The 17,504-nt window shown below is 37.1% G+C and overlaps 1 protein-coding gene and 1 pseudogene across 1 annotated transcript; both read left to right on the top strand.

The window, feature by feature from the left end:
* Positions 1-6,771: 6,771 nt before the first annotated feature.
* On the top strand, positions 6,772-13,379 carry LOC133857010 (protein unc-13 homolog). Its single transcript, XM_062292099.1, has 5 exons — positions 6,772-7,675; positions 8,274-9,140; positions 9,956-10,411; positions 11,613-11,802; positions 11,894-13,379. The coding sequence occupies exons 1-5, from the start codon at positions 7,151-7,153 to the stop codon at positions 12,841-12,843; spliced, it is 2,988 nt and encodes a 995-aa protein (XP_062148083.1). The 5' UTR covers positions 6,772-7,150; the 3' UTR covers positions 12,844-13,379.
* Positions 13,380-14,311: 932 nt separating this feature from the next.
* LOC133857526 (protein phosphatase 1 regulatory inhibitor subunit PPP1R7 homolog) lies at positions 14,312-16,813 on the top strand (annotated as a pseudogene).
* The last annotated feature ends 691 nt before the right edge of the window (positions 16,814-17,504 follow it).

Here is a 17,504-nt window from a genome sequence, read left to right as displayed (position 1 = left end):
GTGAGCTCAAACTCCTCACTCAACTAATAAATATTTCACCATGCCTAACATGTGAAATTGGGTGAATTGTGGAGTTCGGGTTCGAACTCATGACATATGTTACAATGTTATGTTAAATCATCAATTACTTAAAAAGCTTAAACTGATAAAAATTAATAAATTTAATCATTTAATTAATGTTCCAACAACCTTCCATTTTAATTTAATTAGAATATTCATTTCTTATCCGCTTAAACTTTTGGAACAACCACCTTAAGTGTCACATAATGATGTTTGAGAAAGTCTCTGGCCTAATCATCTTGTGGATCATATTTGGAGCCAAATGTCAATAGATCAACACTATAAATTCCATAAAGGGTGTTATCAATGACCTAAGCGTCTGAAATTGGGCACATATATGGTTGACAACAACCTAATAAAAACCAAAAAAAAATACCTTAATAAAACAAACTAAAAAGACAGAACACTACTAATTTGAATACTAATATGAAGCGCCAAATGTAAGATTGCCCCATGGAGTGTGAAGCCGCCTTGCAGGCCATTTCTTCTGTGTGGTTTAGCTTGAGTGAACCCTTGCGCTTTGAACAAATTAGTCAGTATCAAAACTTTCAATTTTCCCGTTGATAATTCATATTATTTGTGCAGGGAAACCTACACAAATATTGATCTTTTGATGCTAATAAAGGGTTAAGAAATGTGTTTTAGCTGGCTTCAAAATCATGAATAAACGAACTAGCTAGAGTGCAATTTCGTTAGTGAGTAAAAAATATAAATTAAACATTTTTTTTTTTAATAAAAGATAAAAATTAACTAAACTATAATGTTTTTGTTATGTCCTTTTGTTGAACTAATAAATATAATGAAATTTTAATACGACCTTAATGAGATATATAATTCATTCATTGGAAGAGCCAAGTAAGAATTCTTGATTATGAAGAGATATTTTGTAGAATATAATAAGATTAACTAATGACTATACTAGTCAATGAAATTAATTAAAATAATAAATTTATTTTTATCAATAATAAAGAGTAAAGTTACTCATTACACCTATTTATCACATTTATTTTATACCGACAAATATGACATATTTTAAGTGATTTTTCATGTCAACCATTTAAAAAAATATTATAACAAAAAAAAATTATTAAGTCGAAACAAATGAAAGCCTACGAGATAATTGAACACGAGTAGTTATAGAAAGGAGATCAGGTAAAGGAGGTTCTTGTGCCTCATGGATGCAATTCTTTTTAGGGTTAGCGCTGAGGTGTACCACGAGGACAGGTATCATGCATGCACGCCGACACCTGTAAGATGGCATGGCTGGACGTTAGTTTTTGATGAAAAATTGGACGGAGGTACGATTTCTGTCTTTTTCCATACCACAAGTACTAAATTTGGTAACAAATAAAACTGATGGGACAAAAAATAAAAGTCGTAAAACACAAGAGGCAAATAAGTATTTAACCTTTCTTTTTAACTAACACCCTTCACACTCCTTCAAGCTAAAGGAAAAAACAAATGATAAAATAAAAATAAAATCTGGTACAAAAAGTAACACATCTAATGAATCGGCTTGTGGTAGTTGGATAAAATATGAAAAAAAAAAAAAAAAAAAAAAGAAGAAGAAGAAGGAGAAACTATAAAGGGGACATTAAGCCAAGCTAAAGTTGGCAGTTATGTTAGCAAAACTATAAAGGAGAAATTCATTTCCACTTTCATGGAAGAAACTTTTCATACCGACGTAGTGGTTGAGTAAACAAATGCATCATCATAAAAGCCACGACAATTCCACCAGCTATAGTAAATAGTACTAAATATACAAAGATAAGGAACTTAAATTTTTTATAAATCGGTTCGTTAAAAATTTCATACAACTCATATATAAGAATGACATGTGTCATTTAAACATGTAAGAAATACATATTTTTTTTATTTTTTATTAATGTTATTAAAAAAACATGCTATTAAAATAACAAGTGCTTCTATTTTTTTTTTTTTTTAAAAAAAATCCCTTCTAATATATATTAAAAGAGACCAACTGGTAAACAACGCAGGGTTCCAATGAATCCCTAATACACTAAGTCACAGCACAACGATGAGAGTTTCTTCCACCCAGGCAAAATAGATTAAGACCATTACAGAATACAGCTGCTCAAAAAACCTAGACTACAGAAATATGCATCTACAGCACCATAAAATCCTACTTGATCTAGGAGAGGACACACAAACTAAGCTATAAAATAGCTTTGAGTACCAGGTTTTGATCTTACAAAAACAACCCAACAACTGCATTCAACAACAACCATACATAAACAAAGACAAAAAACTACAAATGTAGTACTAACGGACATGCTAATGAACATATGTCACTTTTATATGTCCCTCTCGTATTATTATTTTTTTTTCGTGGGTGCTTTTGAATTGGATTTAAGATAATTATTCTCTTTATTTTTTTGGTTAAAGCCAAAATTAGTTATGGTGCTTTTGATGATGATCATATTACTTTTGTCAAGAAGCCATTTGCTACCTGTACAGAAAAATGAGCTTATCGAATCAGATTACGTGTATATATCTTCACGTAAACCTCGTTAGATCAGTACATCTGGACAAATCAACGGCAATATCTTATATCTATTTATTTTTAATAAAAACATAGTGGTTTAGAAGTTGATTAGGAGTGGCGACTGGGAACAGCAAGTTCTAATCCGATTTCCGTAGAAAACGCGAAGTTAAAAAGGCGGCGAATAGACGGTGGTGATGGTTCCATATTGATGATTTGGCCGTTCCCAATTCGCCGCCAACAGTGAAGGCGCATGTAACAGGTCCTTAGTAGCCGGAAGGGTTGAATTGTAATAACTGAAATAATTGGTTAGTTAGTCACTTGATTAGTTGAACATAGTGGTTACAAGCTAGTTAGTTAGTTGTTATGTTAGTTGAGTCTTGAGTTGTATAAATAGAGAAGAGAAGGCTGAGAGAAGGATCTTGAATCATTTGTATTGTTCTTGGAACAAGAGGAGATTAGCACTCTCGAATGTTGCTAAGGAGACCGGCAATCTCGAATTTGCCATTATCATTACTACTTGATTCTCTTTCAATTGTTCATCTTTTCCCTCTCAAATCTACTTCCATTTTCATATTTCTTGTTAAATTCTGTAACAGGTTAGGGAATTGTTACAAGTGGTATCAAAGCCTAGATCCACTGATTTTTGATTTTGTTCCTTTGCAAACCCTAAATCCATGGATCTTCACCATTTCGACGGAAAAAACCTTTCAATTTGGATGTTCCAGCTTCAGCAAAATTTCCTTTACTATAATACTCCCGACGATCTTCACAAATATATGATGGCCTCATATTACATGGAAGGAGAGGCTCTAACTTGGTTGGAAACAATGGAGAGAAGTGGAGTTTTCACAATGGATGCTGATTGGGAGAAGTTTGTGCAACTCATTAACCTTCGATTCGGACAAGAATCAGAGGAACAAAAATGTGATACAATCCACAAGTTAGAAGAAGATTTTGATGAAGAAATTGAAGAAGCAACCAAGGAGCAAATCCAGACCACTGTGATAGAAGAAAACCTAGAAAATTTCAAGAATGCAGAAGAAGAGAAGAGAGACAATCCTGAAGCAAGAATTTCAGTTCCTGAAAATGTAGAAGACCTAAAAAAAATCAAGAACGGAGACGAAGCTCAAGACACGGATCCGGCCACAGATCATCAACAATTGATCAACGAAACAGATCCAAACAAAGAAACAAATACGGTTGAAGCTCCCTACCACTTGTTCGATGAAATTTCCCAACCGAAGAGTTCAGATACTCTAGTGGAGAAGCAATTTCCTGATTTGATTCCTAAGGAGGTAGAAAACGAGGAGGAATTCACGACCGAACAAGAGGAAAAGAGAGACAAAATTTCCCCAAAAACAGATTCGGATGAAGCTCCAAAATGCACAATACACCACAAGTTGATTTCAGCAACAACTCCAGTTGAAGATGCATCTCACCTGTTCGACGTCATTCCTCAACCGGTTGAAGATTTGGTTCTCTTTCGGATTGGGTGTGATGAACGGTGGGATTTTTGTGTGATCATTTTCGAGGCCTCATTTCACATTGTGAAGTCCTTAGTGTCTCAGTATTCGTATGAGGATGCGGTGGACTTTGTTGTCCTGAAACACCGCTGGAGATGGAAACAAATGGCCGACATAGAGGGTGCGGCGGCTGAAGCGGAAGCGCTGGAATGTGAAGCCGTGCACCTAGTGACTCGGACCGGGTCCGGTGGAAGGCCGAACCTGGAAGAAATGAAGAACCTGAGAAGCTTGTAGCAGCTTTGCACTTCTGTAGGGTGGTATCATGACGAAGGGCAGAAACGTTAGATTTGAAAAAGAAACTTGGTACTTGGGCTTGACTGTGGAAAGCTTGGGTGTGGGTTGCGTTTTGGACGTGCGTGGCGCTACGTGGCCTACGGAGATATCACATATTGCATCCGGCTTGGTACTCTTCGTAAAGATAAGGACAGGTGTCATCTGAATATTGGGCTTATGTGATAGCTGGAGTCTATTACAAGTCAAAGCCATGAGTGTACAGCTAGATGCTACGTGGCAGTAGTGGGCCTTTGAACAACTTTTCCAAATGGCTGGATTATATTTTGTGCTTCTAGAAGATTGTGGGCAGCAGTCCCTGGGTTGGCAAATAAATAAAAAATGGGTTACAGTTTTTGCTCAACCAGCACCTTGAGGGCAAGGTGCTTAAAAGGGGTGGGTAATGTAACAGGTCCTTAGTAGCCGGAAGGGTTGAATTGTAATAACTGAAATAATTGGTTAGTTAGTCACTTGATTAGTTGAACATAGTGGTTACAAGCTAGTTAGTTAGTTGTTATGTTAGTTGAGTCTTGAGTTGTATAAATAGAGAAGAGAAGGCTGAGAGAAGGATCTTGAATCATTTGTATTGTTCTTGGAACAAGAGGAGATTAGCACTCTCGAATGTTGCTAAGGAGACCGGCAATCTCGAATTTGCCATTATCATTACTACTTGATTCTCTTTCAATTGTTCATCTTTTCCCTCTCAAATCTACTTCCATTTTCATATTTCTTGTTAAATTCTGTAACAGGTTAGGGAATTGTTACAGCGCATTATCAAATCATACGCGCTTCGCTGTTGTGTGTCAACCACTTCCCCACGGACAGGTCACAGGTGCCAGAAATTTAACCTTTTTTTTTTTTTTTGTTGGATTCGAATAAATCGACAAGAAATAAATCGGAGAAAATCCGGTTTGTGTAATGTGAAAGACAAAATTGTTTACAAAAATGTAAAAATATAATTTTACCCTTTGCATTATACTAACGGGATACTCTCCAGTTCATTTGAATATGAGAAGATCCAAATCTCAAATAGATTGAGTGGAAAGGTTTCGGAGAAATCGCTAATAGAAAAATTATCCTTAAATACCTCTAAATATTTTTTTTTTCTTCAAATTTTGAATAAGGATAGGGACAAAATTTTCCTCCAAATTAAGCTAGTAGAATTAATCTGATATGAGTAATGTTATATTTCTTACATCCCACCCCCAATTTTACTGGGTTGATGAAGTTTAGTATATAGCATTACTCATGCCTATTAGCTCTTAAAACAAACGTTAAAAAAAATAAATAATTTCAAGAGCTGATGATATTGCCACATCAGTCCAATAGAATGGATGTGAATAAGGGTGTAGTATGTAGCATTACTTTTTATCTATCACATGCTCTACTAAAAAAAATGTAAGAAATAGAAATTCATTTGAAATTTGAATTTTGAATTTTGAATAAATATTAATTTAATAGACTAATTTATTTATTTATTTTTTTAAAAAAAATCTCCCAACTTAATTTGGAGAGAAGCTTTGTATGTAAACACCCTAATACTCATTTTTTCAACTTTGCTAATCAAGTCTATTTATGGAACACTTAGTCTTGGAGGTAAAATATTATTGCACATCTAAATGATGAAAATATTGGGTTTTATATTGATATAATTGGAATAAAAAAAAAATTGTTAGGAAATTTAATAGAAAGGGATGGATTTTATCAATTACAATAATAAAGTATCACAAGAAATGTGATTACAAAAACAAAAACAAAAACAAAGAGAAAGTGCATTTTACCCTTTACTTTAATCAAGCATTAAAAAATGACAAAGATTTCTTCAAAACATAGTCTATAAAAATGTCACATGTCTATTTGCATGTAAGATGCACGTGCATTTTTAATAGCAATAACAAAATTGAAAGAAATTTATTAAAAAAACACGTCATTCTCACATGATACACATGCTAATGGACACATGGTATTTTTGGAGTTTGTAAAAAATTTCTTATAAACCAACTTATAATTGTGGGTGCATTCTTTGCATGTGAGAAACACATATTTTTTAATTATACGTGCTTTTTAATTGTTTTTTTAATAATTTAAAAGACACGTGCCGTTTTTAAAGACTGCTTTGTATGAATTTCCTACCAAGCAGTTCGTAAGAAATTTGTGTCTTGGTATTTTTATAGACGGAATTGAATTAAGTTCTTCCAACTATATATGTGGAGAGAAATAGAAAAATTCTGTCCTTCAAAATAAAATATAAAAATATAAAAAAAAAAGTCGAGTATGACAAAGAGAAAATACACTTTACCAGTTTACCCTTTACTTAGACACGCGCACCGACCCCACCTCAGACCATCATCAATGGTGACTGTGTCTCACATCTTTATCAAATATCCAACTCCTCAACCTTTTCAACTCTCCGTGCTTTTTTCTTCCTCTCTCCCCAACCCCACTCCACCTATTCTACCCACCACCCAACTCGTCCTTCAATCCCAAATTCCCATCTCTCTCTCTCTCTCTCTCTCTCTCTCTCTCTGTGTCAATACAATATATACAGATATACTGGTATACAGATTAGAGATTCCTTCTCTTCGTGCAACAGAAAGAGCAAAAACAGATAAAACTGTCAGCTTTGCGATTGTTTTATCTAAAATTTACTCTCCAACCTCTTCTTCCTCTGTCACACCATCATGGGATTTCTTTGAAGTCAAGCAACAATAAGAGAACCAACCCCACAACCTAAAAAGGGACACGCACATACACGCACAACAATAGAACTGACCCACCCATCGGACCAACAATGGCCAGCATTTTGAGGGACAGAATATTGGGATCCTCCAAGAGACACTCACTTGGCGGCTCCAAAAGACACGACGAGTTCCAGAAACCCATGCAGCACCAGCAACAGCAAGTGTACCCGGTCGAAGACCTGCCGACCCCGTTCGGCGACCTGGGTACGAACCTCTCGGACTCGGAGCTCCGAGAGACGGCCTACGAGATCCTCGTCTCGGCGTGCCGGAGCACCGGGACGAGGCCGTTGACCTACATCCCGCAATCGGAGAAGGCCGACCGGGCTCCGGCGATCGCGCCATCGGCTTCGCTGCAGAGGTCGCTGTCGTCGTCGGCGAGCCGGGTGAAGAAGGCCTTGGGGCTGAAAACGACGTCCTCGAAGAGGAGAAGTGGTGGTGGTGGTGGTGAGTCGGTGAGCCAGGGGCGAGTGAAGAAGGCGGTGACCGCTGGGGAGCTTATGAGGGTGCAGATGAGGGTTTCGGAGCAAACCGATTCGAGAATCAGGAGAGCCCTGTTGAGGGTCGCTGCTGGGCAGGTGAGAGAACTAAGAATGAAACTAACTTTGACCTTTTCTTTCTTCTTTCGAGAAATTTACAACTTGGGTTGGTCTATTTTTTTTAATTCTAATTTTTATTTTGGTTTAATTATTGGTTTTGTGATTTGGGTTCTGTTTGGAAGCTGAGAAAGTTGAGGGAAATGAAAGGACGGAAAAAATAAATAAATTGAACTTGTTCTCTTTTATTCCTAAATATAGTATTGAAAGGAGAAAACGCAAGTGAGGACTATGTTTAGGGTCTGTGAACTTGTTTTGGATTGTCTGAATTGACTGTCTGGTCTCGCTTTACTGTGAAAGCAAAGAATATATGATTCCAAATTAATTTCTTTTTTTTCGTATTAATTTAATGATTGAGGATCAAGTTCTGGCACCATTTGTATTCATTATCTTCTTGTAATTTTGCACTTATTAGTCGTTCTCGTGTTTGTTTTTATATTGATTTTTGGGGATTATGTTTACTTACCCATTTGGATAAGGCCATTGTAGCGAGACTTGCTTATATAATCCATGGTTTTCTCTTGCTTGTGTCCTTTTAAGACGGTACATTAATTTATTTGGTTTCTATATCATGAATCAGCTTGGAAGGCGAATAGAGTCAATCGTTTTGCCACTTGAGCTATTACAGCAGTTCAAATCTTTAGATTTTCCCAATCAGCAAGAATATGAGGCTTGGCAAAGGAGGAATCTGAAGGTTTTGGAAGCAGGACTTCTTCTGCATCCTCATCTGCCACTGGAAAAGACAGACACTGCAGCACAACGGCTCCGGCAGATTATTCGTGGGGCCCTAGAGAAGCCCCTAGAAACCGGGAAACACAATGAATCGATGCAAGCCTTGCGGAGTGTTGTTACGACTCTTGCTTGCAGATCATTTGACGGATCTGCATCTGACACATGTCACTGGGCAGATGGGTTTCCACTGAACCTCAGGCTCTACCAAATGCTCTTAGATGCATGTTTTGATATCAGTGAAGAGACAACTATTATTGAAGAGGTTGATGAGGTTTTAGAACTCATAAAGAAGACCTGGGTAATCCTCGGATTGAACCAGAAGCTGCATAATCTTTGTTTCTCATGGGTTTTATTCCACCGTTATGTTGTAACTGGTCAAGTAGAAAGTGACCTGCTATTTGCATCCAATAATCTGTTGATTGAAGTTGAAAAAGATGCCAAGGCAATAACGGATCCAGTTGACTCAAAAGTTTTGAGCTCTACGTTGAGTTTGGTATTGGGCTGGGCAGAGAAAAGGCTTCTTGCTTACCGTGATACTTTCCACAGTGGTACTATTGAATCAATGCAAAGTGTTGTCTCTCTAGGAGTATTATCAGCCAAGATTTTGGTAGAAGATCTCTCTCGTGAGTATCGTAAGAAGAGGAAAGAAGTTAATGTGACCTTTGAAAGGGTTGAAACCTATATAAGATCATCGCTACGCACTGCTTTTGCTCAGGCAAGTTTCTTCCTTTCAGCATGATATCCCTAAATATGAATATACTTACAAAATGAAACTGATGTCCAACAACCAGTTGATCCTGACGTGTATATGGTAGGCTTTTGACAGTGAACATCAGTTAAAACTGTTCAGTTGGTGAATCCTCTATAAAAGCATTTGACTCCAGAAAATGACTTCCACAGAGGACTTCACCATTCTGATGTACTGTTCGGTTGGTGAATCCTCTAAAGGTATTTGCTTCCAGAAAATGACTTTCATACGGGACTTCACCTTTCTGATTTAGAACTTGAATCTTTATCACAATTTTGTAATATTGAGGAGGAGTTTGTGACCATTTCCATTCTTTTTGTGACACGCTACCCAACCAGATTCATCACGGAATAAAAATTTTATGAATTTCTCCTTTCTCCTGTACTCCTATGATAGCTTTTTCTCTCCTTAACTAGATCTGTTCTTCCCCAAAACTTGAATCTACTATTCCTTGAATTCTTTTTACTTGTCAATCATCATTAGTCAATTGACATTTTCAAGAGTGTAAAGTCCAGGGGGGTACAAACCATGTGCGTTGACTGTTAGGAGTATATTTTATTTGTATCTATGTGCATGGTGTGAAATCCTGACAATGCACTTTGACCTATATGTATTTTCCAAGTGTATTTCTTTTTTTAAGTCAATGTTTGGGTGTACAAAATCCAAATTATTTTTTCCCCAGTTTATGTTTAAATACGTTTATATATTTTTTAATAAGCTCACTTCTTAGTCATGGAATGAAAAATATGACTCATGGTTCTAATTGATTTGTCTTAAGTCAGAAAATGGAGAAGGTGAACTCGAGCAAGCGTATATCTAAGAACCAGAACAGTCCTCTTCCTGCCCTTTCCATCCTTGCACAAGAGACTAGTGAACTGGCTCTTAATGAGAAAGAGATATTCAGTCCAATACTGAAGAGGTGGCACCCTCTTGCAGCAGGTGTCGCTGTAGCTACCCTTCATTCTTGCTATGGGAATGAGTTGAAGCAATTTATTACAGATATTAGTGAGTTGACACCTGATGCAATACAAGTGCTGAGAGCCGCTGACAAATTGGAGAAAGATCTTGTGCAGATTGCAGTTGAGGATGCAGTGGACAGTGAAGATGGTGGGAAGTCTATTATACGGGAGATGCCTCCTTATGAGGCTGAAGCTGTAATTGCTAATCTGGTAAAGTCATGGATAAAGACAAGAGTGGACAGACTGAAGGAATGGACTGACAGGAATCTGCAACAAGAGGTTTGTGATAGAAGGTTCTTGTTGATTTTATATTTATGTATTAATGGGATGGGATGATTTTCTTTAAATTTGATCAAAGTTGATTGCAGCCTGGATTTGGCCAGCACCTGCAGATGCAAATTTGACAGGGCTTAATATTATGAGACCTGGATATGTTTTAGTTTATTTATTTATTATGTGATTTAGATCAATATCATCTGCGATTCAAAAGGACATGACCACACAGTTACAAAATATAGTGATATCCCTGTCACATTTGTATTGCAATGCCACCATCATTATGCATTGATTCTCTCCTGGACCACATGGGGAGGTCAAGAGTGAAAAAGTGCATGATGAGAAAACAAGGCAGACAAACTCTGGAGTCAAATAATAAGACATCTCCATATGCTCTGCTTGTTGATGAGTATCTTTTTTATGCTTATCAATGAGCTTTGGTATGCAGTACATATATACGGGGCAACCAGTGAAAAAGTGCTTCTGTGTATTAGCTTAGGTGTTAAGGGATGGGGTTTGGTTGGGGGAAGTCTTGCAAAAAAGGGAAGGGAAGGGGGGGGAGATGATGGCATCATCTCAATATCTTGAGGATGACCCAATAAAAGGTTGTTCTCATTGTTGGTTTGATTGGGTTTGGGGAGATGTGGGTTGTTGTTTTATCTCTATTCATTGTCTACACTTTTGTTGCACAACTAATTAATAATATTAGAATACAGGTTTTTACTTTTAGGAGTGAAAGTATTTGCTTCATCTTTTAAAAAGGAATAGCTAAGATGCTAGCTGTGTACAATGGGTAAAATCTCTTGGGCATCATCTTTTAGGATATAAACCTTTTAGCCAGGTTCAAGTTTCCACTTTGCTTGAATATGGTTTCACCTGCTAATACGAGTCACTTGCTAAAAATGTTTGTTTGTTATAGTATCTTGCTCCAACACCTTTGAGTTAAGGCTTAATTTATTTGTTGATTTTGTTCAACTTCAAATATTTTGAGTCAACCTTATGGCGATGAGATTCCAATCTTACAGAAATTTGTTCAAGCCTGCAATACATTGTCCAGTTTCCTTCATATGTAGCATGTGATGGAAATTGGCTTCTGAGCTTCATAAACACATTTCCAAAATGATGTCAGTCCTTAAAGATCAGTGTTAAAAGTATCCTTTTGTTAGTTGTCCATGACCAAACCGTGTTGACCTCTTTCCTGTAGGTATGGAATCCAAGGGCCAACAAGGATCGGTTTGCTCCTTCTGCAGTTGAAGTTCTCCGAATCATAGATGAAACTTTGGACGCATTCTTTCTGTTGCCAATTCCTATGCATCCAGTCCTGCTTCCTGAATTGATGACTGGTTTTGACAGATGTCTTCAACATTACATATTGAAGGCCAAGTCTGGCTGTGGTATTATTCCATTCCCAAAGAAAGATGGATATATTGATTTTTAAGTTATTACTCTTTTCAATGATCCCCAATTTTTTTCTTTGATCTGCAGGAACCCGAAATACTTACATTCCTAGTATGCCTGCTTTGACTAGATGTTCAACTGGATCAAGGTTCCATGGTGTATTCAAAAAGAAGGAAAAATCACAAACAATACACAAGAGGAAATCTCAGGTTGGAACTTCAAATGGGGATAACTCCTTTGGGATACCCCAGCTTTGTGTTCGCATAAATACTCTGCAGCAGCTTCGAACAGAGTTGGGAGTTTTGGATAAGAGGACAATCGCTCATCTTGAAAATGCTGAATGCACTTATGCGGACAATATTGAAAATGAGATGGGAAAAAGGTTTGAGCTTTCAGCAAATGCTTGTGTGGAAGGGATCCAACAACTCTGTGAGGCAATAGCATATAAGATCATCTTCCATGAGCTAAGTCATGTTCTTTGGGATGGCTTGTATGTTGGGGAAGTTTCTTCTTCTAGGATTGAGCCCTTCCTTCAGGAGCTTGAGCGAAATTTGGAAATTATTTCATCGACAGTGCATGACAGAGTCAGAACGCGTGTCATTACGGACGTAATGAAAGCTTCTTTTGATGGGTTCCTATTGGTTTTGCTTGCTGGAGGCCCTTCTCGTGCTTTCACTCAACAAGATTCTGAAATAATAAAGGAGGATTTTAAGTTTCTTACAGACCTATTTTGGTCCAATGGTGATGGATTGCCAGCTGATTTAATAAATAAGTTTTCAGCCAAGGTTAAAAGTATCCTCCCTCTACTTTGTTCTAGTACAGAGAGCCTAGTTGAGCAATTCAGACATTTAGTTCTTGAGACCTATGGCTCTTCCGCTAAATCTAAGCTTCAGTTGCCTCCAACTTCCGGTCAATGGGATCCAACCGAACCGAACACTATTTTGCGAGTTTTGTGTTATCGAAATGATGAGACTGCTGCAAAGTTTCTTAAAAAGACTTACAATCTGCCCAAGAAATTAAACAATGCTGGGTTCTGAAAATATCAAGTTGATGCCCTCGTGGGCAAGAAATGCTATACCATCATATTTCCTAGGAAAAAAATATAGTTCATGTATAGTAATCAATTGACAGCATTCGATTTGTTCAGAGCCTTCACTTCTCAGTTGCGAGAAATTCATGGGAACAGTGGACTTGCTCCTTGGTCTATGATTGAAGAAGCTTGGGAATCTATAATGTACGAGGAATCTCCCGTGAAGACAACTCTCGTGTCCAAACTACCACGCAAACATTTGTTGGACATGGTGGGGTTCTTTGATCTCTCTTTCGTTTGACCTCATTTTATTTCTTTTATCTCACACTGCACAATGACAAAAGCGTAGAATACAAAAGATAAAAAGGTTTGGTAATAGCCTAATAGGAATGTATTGTTCTTTAAATTTGGTGTGTGGGCATTTTTATCTGGTAGCTTCTTGTCAGATGGCTGAGCTATTATTTATTTGTATAATCTAATATTATTAACTTTTCAGAATTTTGGCAAATAATGAGAGCTGCTTGTTGGAGGAGTTCTGCAGAACCAATTGCATGTTAGGCTGGGACTTGATTTTCGGTTCCTTTTCTCAGATTAGTTAATCTAGATCTTGGGAGGCATTTCAATACGATAAGACCTGGTTTGGACATAAATTAGTTACAAACTAATCTAATAAATTGTCAATGTCTTTTAATACGTGAGAAACGTACATTCTTTTTTTAATAACAATGTGCTTTCCACATTTTTTTTAGTTGCATTAATAAAAAAGGAATTGCTTTTTACATGTTTTAAAAACACATCAATTTATTAGATTGGTTTGTAGAAATTAGCTGCAAACTAGTTCTTATTCGTAACTAATTTCTGTCCACAACGATGCCAATATATAAACAGATTCCAAAGCCAACGGTTGCATCCCTTGTCGCCATTAGTCACAATTTCTGCCCTCTTTTGTTGTTTCTTTTTGTGGTCGGATTGAATTTTGAGGATGTTTGGAGGAATTGTGGGTCTCTATTGATTGGATTAGTTATACATTTAACAATGTTATTGTGACTTAAAAGTGAAATTTTAAAGTTGGCTACGACTTCAACTTTGGACTTCAATCTTGCTAAGAATATCTTCTCGTATCCTCAAGTTGGTACAGAAGGCCAAAAATGTAGCTACTGGAGATGTGCCTCCACCCAGAAACAAAAGAGCGTTGTCAGAATGTAAAGAACCCATTGAATTTGTTAGGGAAAGAAAAAAGGAAAAGAACAAACAATATAATCCAAGTGGGTAATGCCACAATGCATTACATGGCACGAACTACTCTTAAATGGATCATAGAAGATGTACGCTGAATGTAGCACTAGGTGCCAAGCCCAAACAACTAATCCAAAACTCTTCTCTCCCATCCGCTCTACCCAAGTGTTAAAAGACTAAGATAAGTACAAAATCTTTGACCTGATCATTTGCATTTCTGTAAGGAATATGACTTAACTATGCCAGCGCAATCCTTCTCCAATGGCTCTCAGGTACATTTATAGGTATCAAATACAATAACTGAATTGAGAAAAATTGCCTATCAGAAAAGAAAATATAACGTTCAGTGCCATGAATTCTTGTTTTTTGTTCCACCTCTTTTCGCGCTTGATGTTGAGCTTGCTTTCTGCCAAGACCAAAAATAATTAAAGCAGTTATTTAGGTAACATTGGGCCCAATCTCAAGACATAACTAAGGAGGAAGAAGAATACATACCGATTTTGATTTCTTTGCCTTGCCCCTGATCCTGTTCTTCGGAGGTTTCAGTTTGTATATGCAAACCATCCAATGATGAGTTGTGAACACCTAAATTGATATTAAAGCCACAGAAATCCAATCAGAAAAAGAACAGGAACTTCACATAAGAAAATTTTCAAATAAATTTGACAAGTTGCACCAAGATCAGTAAAGCTCATCAATCATTAGTTTTGCCCTCATGATGAAATGAGAATGAGCACTTGCTTATGGTACCTATTCCTTTTTTTAATAAACTGCTTAAATAAAACAACACTTTTGGAAAAGAAATCCATGCAAACATCACAAGGAGCTAACCATTTCAAATCATATAGAAGAGGTGGCCAAAACTAGCAAAGGTCCAAGGGGCCACATTTAATTATGTGACAAGGAAGAAGCCGCTTTATTGGCAATGTTCTACATCATGGGGGCCACGGTTTAACAGTATGGAAGAATAACAGAGGTTATGAAAACCAGATTCCTGGACTACATAATGTTTGCATGGATTAAACTGGCTTTTATTTCAAAGCCCACCACATTCAGCAAGGAGTTGGAATAATAAACAAATGATTTATTTATTTAAAAAAAAAAAAGAAAAAGAAAAAGAAAAGCAAAAAAAAAAAAGGGGTGGCGCCCAGTCACCCCTATCTTGATCTAGGGGTAGCCCGAAGGCCATCCTCATGGGTTGTTAAATCAGTAACATGCTCGGTTAAGGTTTCAAGAGTTCATGCTTGTTCTGTTGGCGAGAAAATATGGGAAAATAGTATAGTTTTTTACTTCTCCTGTTTTGGTACGTCATGGGGTTGTTGATGCTTGGCCTCTGCGTGCGTGTGTTGTGTGGTTCTCTTGGTGCTCTGTTTGGATGGTCAGAAAATGTTTAAAATGAAAAATGAGTCGAAGGCTTTGAAGCCCAGAATTTCTTAAACTAAAGAAAAGAGTGAATGCATTTGTGTGTGTGTTGGATGCTCAGATGATTCGTTTTTGTTATCAGGCTGAATGAAATTATGCTTCTTATACATCCTTCATTTTATTCTTGTAGTATGTAGATTGTTGCTAGAATGACATGGAGGTTATAATTACTTTTGCAGGAGCTGGTGCTCAGGGATAATAAACTAAACGAAAATTCCTGATGCCAGCATATTCAAGAAGCTTTTGGTTTTCGATTTTTCTTTCAATGAGATCACTTCGTTGCACGGATTGGCCAAGGTCTCCAACACGCTCAAGGAACTCTATGTATCAAAAAATGAGGTTACTAAAATGGAGGAGATTGACCACTTTTATGATCTGCAAATTCTTGAACTTGGCTGCGACAGATTGAGGGTGAGCTCTCTACTTTCTTAAAGTATCTTTCTGATGCGAAACAAAATAACAGTTTATGCGTACACATAATTGGTGGGTGTAAGCCTTAGTATGGTTGTTTAATTGAGCACCCTTTGGTCAGTGTATCCATGTGAAAGTGTGAGGTATTGACTAGGATGGAACAGCAATAGGTTGTATCATTTGTCTTTATTGGAGTACTGGCTAAATCCTTCATGTTTTTCTACTTCAGGTAATGGAGAATTTGCAGAACTTAACAAATTTACAGGAGTTATGGCTGGGGAGAAATCGTATCAAAGCAGTAAACCTGTGTGGGCTGAAATGCATCAAGAAGATTAGCTTGCAAAGCAATCGTTTAACTTCTACGACAGGATTTGAGGTATGCCAACCTGGTGTTGTAAAAGAGTACATCTTTTGGCAATGATGCAAACGCTCAAGACATTCTGTTATGTAAAAATTGCACCTCAACATGTTTTTTCCTTTGATTATCTCTATAAGGATTGCGTTGCTCTGGAAGAACTATACTTGAGCCATAATGGTATTTCTAAGATGGAAGGCCTGTCCTCTTTAGTCAACCTCCGTGTTTTGGATGTATCATCAAATAAGCTAACATCAGTGAATGACATTCCAAACCTGACGCGGTATGTGTAGTATTCCTCCCCAATCCTGTGGGTGATATTGTGATTTTCTTCTATTGGTAATTTTATCACCTGAATGGAATATCTATTTACAGGTTGGAAGATCTATGGCTTAACGACAACCAAATAGAATCACTTGAAGACCTTGCTGAGGCTGTTGCTGGTTCAAGAGAGAAGCTCGCCACTATCTACTTAGAAAACAATCCATGTGTATGGCTATTCACAACTTGGAGAACCCAAGTCTTTTAAAGCTTCACTATTGCATTCTGCCACTTTGCTTAGCCATCTTCCTGGTTGTTAGTATATGTTAAGTCTTGTGTTTGTTTCCTTCTGGTATTGCTGGCTGTTCTGACTATTCATATGTAAACCAACAAAGCCCCTTGTCTTAAATGTTTTTACCGTTGAGTTCTAAGTGGGGTCATAAATTTTATCACTTCTAGGCCATTACAACTTGATATTGACTTGATCCAGTCTTCTCAACCTTCCTCCCTTCATAGAACGGCTTAAATCAACACATTCCGTTTTGGTGTGCTGATTTGTTTTCAAAGCATGTTACTTCTTACCCCTTTTTCAATAAATTTTTGTTTATGACCCTGAAAACAGGACTGATGGTATTCTAGAGAAAGCTGTGACAACCTCAAAAATCTACTTTAACCATTCAATGGTAAACAAAGAAAACATAGAGAGTCTAAATGGAAAATGGCAGGGGAAGAAAAAAATCAAGTACCAGTTGGCTAGAAGCCGCCGCACTCTCATTTGAGCTTGGAGCTGTAACAAGTGCCAACTCCCAGCCTGTTGCTCCATTTGCTTGATTCAGAGCAGCAGATGTTGGTTGATTAGCTGCAACAACCACCACAACAAAACAAGGGAACTCACTCCAATCAATTGACAAATTTCCAAATCTCAATAAGTTTAATCCTATCAGAAAAAACTAAAACTTATATTCTTTCCTCTCAAGTTTACC

The sequence above is a fragment of the Alnus glutinosa genome, chromosome 14 (genome assembly GCF_958979055.1).
Source record: "Alnus glutinosa chromosome 14, dhAlnGlut1.1, whole genome shotgun sequence".
NCBI lineage: Eukaryota > Viridiplantae > Streptophyta > Magnoliopsida > Fagales > Betulaceae > Alnus > Alnus glutinosa.
This window is presented reverse-complemented; position numbering and strand designations above follow the sequence as displayed.

Coding starts and splice junctions, on each gene's coding strand:
- LOC133857010 (XM_062292099.1), top strand. CDS start 7,151: ATGGCCAGCATTTTGAGGGACAGAATATTGGGATCCTCCAAGAGACAC. Junction 9,141..9,955: donor TACGCACTGCTTTTGCTCAG/GCAAGTTTCTTC, acceptor GTCTTAAGTCAG/AAAATGGAGAAGGTGAACTC. Junction 11,803..11,893: donor GAAGGCCAAGTCTGGCTGTG/GTATTATTCCAT, acceptor TTTGATCTGCAG/GAACCCGAAATACTTACATT.